The 12,231-nt window shown below is 41.0% G+C and overlaps 1 protein-coding gene across 4 annotated transcripts in view; it reads left to right on the top strand.

The window, feature by feature from the left end:
- PLEKHA8 (pleckstrin homology domain containing A8) overlaps positions 1-11,069 on the top strand; it is a 40,233-nt gene extending 29,164 nt beyond the window's left edge. For 3 of the 4 annotated variants that reach the window (XM_054020047.1, XM_054020046.1, XM_054020048.1), the window contains 5 exons: positions 1,145-1,369; positions 1,452-1,582; positions 2,270-2,340; positions 3,477-3,538; positions 4,480-11,069. In XM_054020047.1, the coding sequence (XP_053876022.1) occupies positions 1,145-1,369; positions 1,452-1,582; positions 2,270-2,340; positions 3,477-3,538; positions 4,480-4,677 (687 nt within the window). In that variant the 3' untranslated portion in view covers positions 4,678-11,069. The remainder of the gene's footprint in view (positions 1-1,144; positions 1,370-1,451; positions 1,583-2,269; positions 2,341-3,476; positions 3,539-4,479) is intronic. The other variant, XM_054020049.1, reaches the window with a different exon arrangement.
- The last annotated feature ends 1,162 nt before the right edge of the window (positions 11,070-12,231 follow it).

Genomic DNA, 12,231 nt, shown 5'->3' with positions numbered 1-12,231 from the left:
GCGTCTAGACAAGATGCGATAAATCAATCCCAGAAGATCGATGGCTTACCGCCGGACCCGGAGGTAAGTATAGACGTACCCCTAGGATCTAATGTAATACAGAAACCCTTACAAAGGAAATGTGTGTTTTGTTTGGAGCAGGTGAAGGTAGGTCAGGCATATGGAATATACAGGGGTGGGATTGGTATCTGGAGGTTTTGTAATATTTGCATAATGCTCCTATTGGTCAGATCAAAATGCAGAAAGGGACATTACACTGTGCACTGTAAGTGCAGAATATTTTTTCTATACAGTCCAACTTCTGGGTGTAACAGATTTTTTTAAACTCCGTTTGAGTGATGGCCTGGTATAAACCATTCAGCATGCTAGATTATAGTGGTTAATGAATATGATTTAAGTTGCTGTTTAGATTCTGTACTGATAGTGTTTTAAGTGAAGGCCTCACTAGCCACATCCGCTTTGTTAATGCTGTAAGCTGAAAAGAAACATTAGATTTCCTTCCTCAAGCAGAAGCCAGAGAGTATGTTGTGAGACCAGGTCCTCAGCTGATATAAATCAGCGTAGCTCCTTTGAAATCAGTGCTGTTTTACACCAGCTGATGAGCCGCCTCTGAATCTGAACATTTACTTTTGGCTCCAAGCTTGAAAAGGTTTCGTGTGCTACTCGAAGGATGAAGTGAAAGAATATTTATCACTTAAAATAAAACATTAAACACCTAATGGGGAACATAACTTATTTCAGGCTTCAAAGAAATACTTTTAAAAAATGGAAAATAAACAGCTTCCTCGCTTACCCAACGTGCCTCCTTCTCTTCTGTCACAGCACGAGGTGCTGCTGTAGCTACTAGCATTGAGCAAGTGCATAAAAAACATACAATTTAACAGAAAAGAATGCTGTAAAAACCAAAAAGGACTGGGAAAGATAGTACTGAGAGTGGAAAGGCAACATATATCGCCAATATATACAAGAAGAGCCTGTTAAGACAGTCTGATTGCGTTGGCTTGTGTTTTTTACAAGGGTGGGTTATATGAAACAAGCTACATTTGCAAAAAAAATAAAACAAACATTCTGAGTCTCGTATAGAATCTGCTGCTCCAGCTGCCACTGTAGTAATACCTTAACCATGTTTTTCTTTTCCCTGAAGTGCTCAGAGCATGAACTTCCCTCTCTGAAAGTTGAGGTATTCATTTTTCCTGGGGGAATGGACAGGACTCTCTTCATGGCCCGTCACTCCACTCCAGATTTAAAATGTCAGGGGGCTGTTGAACAAAGCAAGGCACTCCCCCCTCAGATTTGGAGTCTACTACTCCATGTATGCTGCAAGGAATTAATCTGGGAACCGGCATTCCTTTTGTGTGTGAGAGGCCTGGTAAATAGCCCTTGTGAGCCAGAATGTTTTTGTTATATAAAATGGAACCATGTAAAAGTATAAACTGTTGCCTTCTCTTCAGAAAATAAATCAGAAATATATAACCAACAGAGAAGAGTTCAACACTCTCCAGAAGATAGTGCTCCATGAAGTGAGTGCTGAGGTAGCACGCGTTAGAAACTCTGCAACAGAGGCCCTTTTGTGGCTTAAAAGGTAACTGCCAGGTGTCAAATCTTCAGGTTAATTGTAGGTGTTAGGATATTATCCAGATCCCTTCACCAATGTAGATCAGTCTCAGGAAGCAATTCTTGCTAGTTTCTTTGCACACCGGAGTAGTCAAAACACACTGTGTTCAAATTTAACATCCCAGTTATGGTCCCAGTATTGGGCATACCAATTACAAGGTCTAAATACCCACTTTTTCCTAGAGAAATAACTGAATAGTCTTGTTGGGTAACTATTCCTGCCATGCCTCTGAGTCATCCAGAGGACCTAGACTACAGCACATAAACTCTGACTTGGAGCACAGCCTGTCTGGGGGGTTGGGGAGTGGTGGCTGAAAGGGATTAGTAATGGATCCATCTCTTTACCCAGATGAAGAACATGTCTAGTCAATATTGTGTTTGCTGTTACAAGTGAATAGGCCAAGAGGAGACTTCACTTGTGTTTTCTCCAGGCATTTCCACCTAGGCAGTGAGACAGGGACTCTGCTCACAGTGAGCAGCCTTTAGTAATGTCCCATTTTGGCCAAAATGGTTTAAAGTGTTATGTGAAACCAGTGATTTTTTGTATACCTATGTAGTGATGTTACACACCCTTCCATTTCACTCAACAATTTTTGTGGGGGCTATCTGGTGATAATTTTTTTTTTTTTTTTTTTTTTTGGTTTCTTCCTGGCAGAGGCTTAAAGTTTTTGAAGGGATTTTTGACAGAAGTTAAGAATGGAGAAAAGAATATTCAAACAGCTCTGAGTAAGTGCCAATTGCTTTATTGTTCTTACTTTTTTGTTTATATAATTGAGCTTTTTCTCCATTATTTAGGGTCTGGGTGTTCTTCTCTTATTAATATTAAAATTAGTGTTCCCTGTAGCTCACCTTCAAGAAATACCTTCTCTGAAAACTGGAATCTTGAGCCAAATACCCAATTTACAGATAACTGTGTACGAGGCGAGTCTTTATTTGATGGGATTCCCCCTCTCCCCCCACTGTATGTTTACATGTAGTTAAAATGGGGGAGGGGGAAACAACCCCAAATGTATCTTAAAGCAAGTTAAAACTTGGTAAGAAACTTTATGCTTATATAGGTCTTTTCTTTACTGAGCCTCTTGGCATCCCTGTGAGGTAGGCACAGTAACTGCTGTATCTGTTGTTTACATGGGAAAGCACAGTGCTTAAGATGTTAAACAGCTGGCTGTGGGAGCTGCTGAAAGTGCACAGAGCTGAAATGACAGTACTAGGCACCTAGTGTTTGCTCAGCCCCTGTGCAGAGGGTCTTCCCCATAGTATGGTGCAATTGGCACACTGCTCAACAGCTTGCACTGAACGGAGTACTAGAGAGGAGGAGAACCGTGGGGGTGAGGCATGGGCAGAGCTAGGGCTAATCAGATAACAAAAATTGTACTTGCAAATAAATTGGTTTCCATTGACAGGGGATTTATTGGGTAACTTATTTGCGAAATTCTATTTGCCCATCTGTAGAAATGGTCAGATAATGAAGAAACATACCGGTGAATAACTTTCTTCATTTGCAGAAAATTGTTAAAGCACTTTTCATGAAATAATGTCCAGCAGGTAATCCGAGCAGCTGTATCCAGGGTAGAGTATTCTCCCAGGCCCTCCAGTGAGTGCAGAGAATGTGTGGGGCAGCCAGTATTAGGCCTTTTGGTTACTGCTACTGCCAGCCACAGGAATAGTGGCTAACTCGCATGGGCTTAAGAGCTCCCCTTGGACGAAATTGAGAGCAGGGGCAGATCTGAGCACTGGATGTTTACACTGAAATGCTGTGTGGAGTTGTAAGAAAAAATCCTCTCACAGCTGGGTGGAAGTGAGCTGGAAGAAAATTTAAAAATACAGTTGGGAATTTATTTTATCTTTTTCTTTCTTTTAAGACAACGCTTACGGCAAGACATTACGGCAGCATCATGGCTGGGTTGTGCGAGGGGTTTTTGCGGTAAGTGGCTAACATCTTAATGGCTGACTCAGCTAGTCGGAATCTTGGCTGCATTCACCTGTACAGTCTTATGCTATGGTGGATACCTGATACAATGTACTGAAATGTAAGTACCGAAAGAATTAACGAGATGTTCAGTTTGTCAGATCTCTGCCTCAGAGGCAAGGGTTAGGGCTATCATTTCATGTTTAATGTTTGATTTTTACAGAGAAATCTATTTTTCTTTTAGTTAAGAATTTTTGTCTATTTTAGATTTAGTCTGGAAATGTCTCTTGCCACACATCATATAGGGTCTTTTCTAGGAAAATAAAAATAAAGTCAGAATATTTTAGAGTGCGTCATTAACGATATCTTTTCCTAATATTTTTAAATGAATTTCTGGAAGTAGGTTCTGTTTCCTCAAGATGTTCTTACCTCCAGTGCATGAAACATTAGAGTAGAGTTGGAGGGAAGACTGAAACTTAATAGTTGTGAAAACAAGACCCACTTTACTCAAATAGAGTATCCAAAGAAACAGGTTGTCCTACCGCCAAGCTAGCAGCGCCCCCTGGTGTCTGTTGTTATAAATTGTATTGGTGAGACTATGTAAAGTCCCACCCAAGTGTAAATACAATGCTTTTCATGATTGAAGGAGAAGCAGCAAGATTTGGGGTAAAATTATTTAAAAAAAAAGTATGGGACATAGACTTCCAAGTTTCTGAGTTCTTGAAAATTAGACATAGGCTCCTTTTGAAAATGTACCCGTGTTGGTTATTTTAATGTTTTTAAAGTCTAAATAAAAATGATAATAAAAAATCACCACTTGTAGTCACAAAATATGCTGTATAGGCACTTTCTAAAAATCAGGCCTCTGTAAAGTGTCTCATAATGGGGATGCAAAAGTTGAAGCATCAAAAGTCACTTTCCAAGTTCGAGATTTTAAATTTCTATTCCTCTCCCAGTTAGCTTTAAGGGCAGCACCAACATATGAAGACTTTGTGGCAGCACTGTCTGTGAAGAAGTGTGATGATCAGGAAGAAGCTTTTTATAATGCAATGCAGAGAGACCTCAACATTTACTTGCCAGCCATGGAAAACCAGCTGAATATCTTGGACACTCTCTATGAAGTACATGGTTTGGAGTCGGATGAGGTGGTATAATCACAGTGACACAGTACCTCAAAACTTCAGGCACTGCATTTGTTAACGAGCTTTTCTGAATGCCGTTTCTCTTCATTGTATCTTTCCTTAGCATGGGAGGTGGAGGAATCGGTGTGCGTGTGTATTTTTAATCCTTGTTTGTGTTTAAATGAAGAAGTGCTGTTTCTTTGAAGGCCGCAACTGTCTGCATGGTGAATACCTTTGGGCTAAATAATTCTTTTTTTTACATGAATGTAACAGAGCAGAATTAGGCCTTCTTGCTCCAGTGCATGCTACTGGCACCACACGTGCGGAGGGGCAGCTTTGATGGGAGCACAGATGCTGTGCTGATGTCGTCATTTTGCCCTCACCCTGTTCTGTGCCTGTCCAAGTTGTGATGCTAGTCTCCATTTCACTGGTCTTCTCTCCATCTGGGCAGCTCTAGCCCTGCCCCTCTGCTAGTGAGAGCTGTGCTGCACTGATAGCAGAAGAGGGGGCAGTAGAACTCTCTACCTTATTAACTGAGTGGTTAGTCTGGTCCCATCTTGAGGTAAATTTGGGTTGCATCCTTGTGTTTTATACTGGTGACTTGATTTTACTCGCAGCCCTGTTTTAAAAAAATGTAAAGGCTGTTACTGCAAGTGTTGCCTTGATGGCCAGAGTCCCTGGGCCTCCCCTAAGAGTCAGCCCGTCACACTAGGCATGCTCTTCCTGTGCTTTCCTAGGTACTCTCCACCTCCTCACAGGTCCATGAAAACAGGATTGTCTCTTCCAGTGCTACTAGGCACCTGCTCCTGGAGCTGTTCTACCAAGAAGCTCCTCCTGCCTCATCCTGTGAGGGAGTGTGTGTGTGTTTGTGTGCAAGAGAGAGAGTCAGAAAAATAATCCTTAAATTCACTGTGACACCAGCCTTGTTGCTAAGGTCCCAGCAGGGGGAGGCTTCTACATGGCAAAGGGAGAGAAGGTTGTCAAGATGCATCACCTTGATCTTGGTACTAGTATCTTAAGTGCTTCCTTTGCCCTTGTGTGGTTAACATTAACAAGGCTTTAGTGCTAAGTGCTGGAGCCATTGGGCCAGATCCTCAACTGATGTAAATTGGCAAAGCCCCATTGGTTCCACTGGAGCTGCGCCCATCTACAGTAGCTGAAGATCGGTCCTGTTGTATTTACCCTGGTAATAGGCAGAATAAACTTTTCAAAAGCACCTAAGTATCATTGAAAGTCAATGGGACATAGACTCGTAAGTGTCTAAGTCACATAGGTGCTTTTGAAAAGTTTGCCTATAGCCTTCTTTCTAAAGGGCCTATTCAAAACCAAATCCCATAACTGCTGCTGGGTATTTGTGTGGTTTAAACACAACCAGCAATCTAACAAGTTATATAAAAATGCTTCTAGATTAGCATTTGGAGGAGGTGTGGGTGTTGGTTTTGTTTTTTGCTAATGGGGGTTACAAAAGGTTGGGTTTGAAATGAGTCAGTCCTAGGGGGGAATATAGTTCTTCATAAAACCATCACACATTAGTGCAGTTCTAAGTATATAATCCAAAAGTGTCTAGGTTTGACAGCGAATTAAGGATAATGGGGATTTTTGCCATGCTTTCCTCCCACTGACACGAGTAAAAGTCCACTGGTACTGTTGGAGTCAAGAATTAATAGCTTTCCCTGTAGTTAGTCAGATGATTAAACAGTGAAATTTGACCTCGTGTAGAGGGCCAGCACAAGGTATTTGGACTATTTAGTCCCACTTCAGGGTTTAAGTAGATCTTTAGTGCATAGGACTTTTGCTGGTATTCTGCATGGGATGAATTTCACATTGTACATTGGAGAGAAGGGAGGAACACTTCAGAATGAAGGCCTTGGGAAAGTGGTGAGCCATTATAAATAGAGGAGAAAACAACTCTTCAGAGACATTTTGAAATTTTTGTTGCCATCTCGCAGGAGAAATGCTTTTGCTTAGATCCAGCAAATCAAGGATACCAAGAGGATTCTAATGATGTGCAATGCACCCTGTGCCTGGATTCCTATAGATCAGGTTGTTTAAGCATAATTCCATAGTTGAAGCACAGCTATATACTTAGCACTCAAACCGTTCTATCCAGAGGACACTAAAAATTTTGAAGAAAGCACAAAACAGCTATAGGAAAAGACCAAAAACTTTAAATTTGGTGCCTGAGGGAGACACCAAAAGCAATAGATAAATAGTAATTGGCTTGATTTTTTTTTTTCCAGAGCTGTGGGTGCTGAGCCCTTTTGAAAATTGAGGCATTTTCTATTCATGCTTACATATAGAATTGAATATTTTTTGGCCAGAGTTTGCTTCAGTTACTCCACTACCTGCAGAGAATGAAGCCAGGTACCCTTGGAATTTACACATGTAATTCTCTTTAGCATAAATGCTGAGTAATCCACACAAATGTCAGTAGAACAACTCCAGACCCTGTCCCCCAGTGAGTGGTTTCTTCAGGGTTACAGCTAAGGTTCTTCTCTGAGGTGATGTGGGGAAGTTGGCTTCATAGCTCTCCTCAGGATACTCTGGGAAGATAGTGATTGCACAAGTAGCGACTACATTTTCACACACACAGTGGAGGAAAGGACTGAGAGATCCTCTTATAAAGTAAATTTTAAAAGAAACATTGTGAAGTTAGAATGAATAAAAAGTGGAATTTTCTTTTGCTCCAAGCTTCTCTCATAGTGGGAGACAGATCCCAGCATTCACATTTTTACCAGTGGGAAAATCTAAACTCACTGGTGCAAAGAGGGGAAGATCTTAATTTCTAAAGTAGAACACCGTTAGCGACCTCATTTGAATTTTTTAACTTCAGAACTGGCATTTTCCACCAATCTTACTGCTTCTGATAGACAGACCAATTACTGGCTTTGCATAGGTGGGGCACACTCCTCTTCAGAAGAGTTTCCTCGTCTCCATTGTTCCTTGCAGAACTGGTGCTTTTATTTGCAATTGGCTGGTCAGGGGCTTTCTAGGGAAACAGTGACAAAACTGAATAACTATTCAATATACCAGATTGCCAGCCGTGGCCCAGTATGTAGTCACTTATTCTTTATAATTACTAAATCAAAGGAATCTTATTTTCTATTTTTCTGACTAACACCACTGATAATTTTAAAGTTCAAAGACAAAAACATGTTGTTGTTGTTTTTTCCCAGAGTGGGTTGACACTTTTTAGTTTTAAAAGAATTTGTGTTTGCCTCACAGCCAAGCAACAAGCATGCATCTTGGAACTGATCTGACAGCTACAAGATTAAAATGTGGTTTTACTCCCACACGCTGATACTGTTATAGCCCTGTTTTGCATACCTTACGTGAACGGCATTGATTTGTTAACCTTTATCAGTATGAAGTTTTACATCTGTTTCCTTTAGAAATGCTTTCAGCTATTTCCTTTGTCTGACAGTTGCATACTCTCAGGGATTCTACATAGCCATGGCAAAAATATAGTAGGCTTACCATACAAGGCTGCTTTTTGTGTGAAGTTGGTATAGTTCAGTTCAGAACTCCAGCAAAAAGTATGACACTAGCACAGACTATCCAATGCACATGTTTGCTAAAACGTGATACATCCCAAAGCAATCTGATACTAATACTATAGAGAACAATAGCTGTCAGCATATTTTCATAAAGGTCATATCTCTTTGTAATACTGTGTCACTGACATTAGAGCAGAGCTCCCCAATAATTCAAATAGAGAGTTCTGCTTAGAAGTGGATGAGCTTTTATTTGATTTGATTTTGCTATTTTTAAAACAAACGTACTCTAGCATCCTTTTCAATACTTTAACACACCATAATCAACAGTTGCCTGTGCCTGCACCCTAGCATCAAGGCACCAGGGGTATTTTCTGGTGAACTATTAATACTCAAGTGTTTAGAGATCTAGATTAATGGATCACTGAAACATACCCAGGCATCTCATCTTGATGTTATAGTATGGCCCTTAACTTTTAAAAGCAAAATTTTAAATTTGAAGTTAATTTTAAACAAATGTTTGGTATTTTAAGGGCCATATGCTTTCACTCTTAGTAAAAGTAATTTATAATAAATCAATAATTTGGGCTAAAGTACAGTCACTGTTTACATTACATTGCACATATTTCATGGTTTAAGAATTGTCAAACTTTTTTTTGTAGTTGCGAGATTTTATGTATTTAAATATGCTGCAGTATTCTCCAGAACGGGTCTAACGCTGTAGCTTATGCCTACGTCGATACTGCACTTCCCGGGTGTGTGGCCATTATAGAATACTTTTTTTTTTAAAGAAAGGTTCCGCTCATTCAGTGGACTTCCTCCCCTCACTTGTGCTCCGAACTTCTGTTTGGTTTTTGCAACAGGTGGTTAAAAGAACCCTGGGTTCCCTTGAGGCACTGTTATGAGCAATAGCCAAGCCCTTGCAGGGCTAAAAACTCCCATTCACCCGACCTCTCCATCTCATGCCTGCTTTGCAGCCAGCTATGCTGCTTTCAGGCTACAGTGTCTCCTGTGCAAAGCTAAAATGGGGAGTTTGAAACAGCCACAGTGCCAGTGTATTAAAGTGATTAAAAACAGAGACTTTGAAGACGGGCCCAAGCTCAGAGCTGAACAGCCAAGCGAAAGGGGGCTCGTGAAGAATGTGCTGCCCTTCTTTGAAGTGTCTCTCCCTGGTACTGCAGTGTTTTGCTAATCACATTAAAACTCTGGGAAGTTTTAATTTGACCTTTGAAATCTAAATCAAGACACTTTAGTAGTGACAGTTTCTAGCTCTTATTGGCGAAAGCACAGTTTCAAAGATGGACTCATTTCTCTCTGCTTGCCTGCAAAGTGCTGATAAGAAGGCAAGGTGAGAGAGAAGGGACAGCTGAATCCAGGGCCCCACTACCCTGAAAAAACTAAAGGCTTTAGGCTTCCACGTGGTCTCCAAGTGTATAAAAATCATTTGTGTAGCAGGGTAGCATTGTGGGAGGGGACGGATTCCTAGCACACAAGTGAGACTATCCCATGATAAGTCTGGAAGTACCCATGGTTCATGTGGGGGTTTAAACAGTGCTCTGAAATCAAAATGGCCAAACTAATGAACTTGAAAACTTGGACCTCATGGTCTAGAGCACTGGTCCCCAAACTGTGGGGTGCACTGCCCTAGGTGGGCGTGGAGGAACATTTGGAGGGGATGCAGCGGGGCCCAGGCCAGCCCCCACTGGGGGTGGGATGGGAGCACCACCCAGCACTGCTCTGCCCCCTGCCGTGGCTCCCAGCCCCAGCTGCAGCTCCTGGCCCCAGCCATGGCTCTGTTCGCGACTCTACTCCCGGCTGTGGCTTCAAACCCTGGTTCCCAGTCCTGCCATGGCTCCAGCCTCAGCCCCAACCGTGGCCACGCTCCGCTCCTGGCTCCCAACCTTGTCTAGGGGAGGTGGGGGGCACCGTTAGAGGGGGAGGTCACGAGGTAGAAAGTTTGAGGCCCATTGGTCTAGAGTTTAATTTTGCCCCTGATTTAGGAAGGTCTTCCTGTTCAGGACTGCACTTAAGCATGTGTTTAACTTTAAGCACACATCTAAGGACTGTCCTGAACATGGATGGACTAAAGCATATGCTTAAGAGTTTTCCTGAATTAGGGTCTAAAACCGATGTGTGTGTGTGTGTATGTATATGTGTGCACACTTGTGCAGATGCCTGATTTAAGCACACAAATCCCCCATTGCATTAGACTGTATACTTGCTCAAGATGTGGATGTTAGCTTTTTTAAATATACTTATCTTATTCTATAACTAGAGAGACACCCCAGGAGTGCCAAAGGCTTATTTCATATATTAATTTTCCCTGTTTCAATATCCTGACTAGGTTTTAGCACTAAGCTTGTTTTATCCTAATTTATGTCTTAACATTCAGGGGCCCATATTTGCTCTTTGACCCCTTTAAACAAAAATCTCAACAATTTGAGGTTCCTGTGTATTGTTGTGTTTTATCATGTCTCCATGTAGTTATACTCAATTAAAGCAAGGAAATCACACTCCAGAATAAAATAACAAAACTGAAAAGTGAAGTGTTTTGGTTGTGCATTTTCCTTTCCCAGCTCCTTAATTTTTCCAGGGACATGTTGGACATCAATTTTATGAACATTAAATTAGGCTTATAGTGAGCATTGCTTAGATGTGTACTATTTAAGAAGAGAGAAGGTACATGGCCTTTTATTTTAATTTTACTTTGTCTTGACTGATGAACAAATCCCTCTGTGGTGTTAACACATTGATACTAGACCAAATGAAAGCAGGTCAGGCATCAACCTGCTTTTAATCTATGCTGATTCTCTCAACAGAATTATATTCCATACTTTAGATCTAGTTTGGTTGTTTTTTGTTTTTGAGAAATGTTTGAAGACCTCTGTCAGATTTTTATATTTAGTGATAATAAACTTATTTTTAAATATGCCTATTTTAAAATCTCGTTTTCTCTGCATGGTTTCCTAAGAAGCTTTGTTTATAATTTTTATTTATTACTTGTAAATACAGTGGGGCTTACGCTCCAGTCAAGACTGGAGCTCCATTATTCTAGGCACTGTAATCGGTTCTGGTTAGTGGAAACAGCCTGTATCTTTTTTTTATGAGAATGTTCATGCCAATGGAAACAGTTGGATTATAATAAAAAATGATTACTAAGAGCTGAAACCAGCAAATATTTGTGGCTTCCTGGGCCAGACAAGCTCCTGAAGCCCATAGATATGATCCGTTCCCAAAACATTACCCACTGTCTGCTGAGGTCATAAAACTGAGAGGAGTTTCTCTGGCTCTAGAGCTGAAGGAATTTCTGTGCATCATTCCTAGATAAAGATGAAGGCAAGTGTTGCCTGATGGTTAATTCGGGATCCTTTAGTGTTTCCACTTTAATATGCCATGGTTTGGCAGGGTTCTGCTGCCTCCAGTTTGGCCAAAGAATTCTTGTTAGAATGAGGACCCCGTGTAAATGCGAGAGATACTCACACTTAGTGAAGACCTTGTGAATCTGATATTTTCACTAGTACAACCAGAAATATCAGAAACCCTGCAACATAGCAAAGTAGACAGGGATAATACAAAAAGTTCATCATTTGCATGCTCACACTATCCTTTGTGGGAAACTGAAGTAGGTAACATAGATGATCGGCAAGTGATCGTCATTGCGGCATACCCAGAAAGATCCCAAATGCTTAGGCCTAGGTTGGTCCTTTTATTACAAGTTGCATGGTCGTCATACATATTCATAATGGTGCTAAACCCCCTATCACTATCAACACTTCCTCATCCTAACAATGTTGGGGTGTCCTCTTACAGATTACCTACTATTTTACCTCAACTAAATTAGCATATACATTACCTGGTTACCATAGCATTCTTGCAGTTGACCATCTGCTGATGTTCCTATCTTAAAATATCCAAAATTAGCATAAACTGGTGTTTTGTGATCACCTGCCAGCAGTTTAGCTGTACTTGTTTTTACAGCACTCTATCTTGTGACATCTTATGATATAGGGTCACTTAGTAGTTAGTTGCTTATGTCAAGTCTTTGGGTTTTAGGCATCAGTTTGGCTAAGCTATTGTCTTACAGGCTTGAAGC

The sequence above is a fragment of the Malaclemys terrapin genome, chromosome 2, assembly GCF_027887155.1.
Source record: "Malaclemys terrapin pileata isolate rMalTer1 chromosome 2, rMalTer1.hap1, whole genome shotgun sequence".
Classification (NCBI taxonomy): domain Eukaryota; kingdom Metazoa; phylum Chordata; order Testudines; family Emydidae; genus Malaclemys; species Malaclemys terrapin.
The sequence above is the reverse complement of the archived record's forward strand: the minus strand, read 5'-3'. Positions and strand labels throughout refer to the sequence as shown.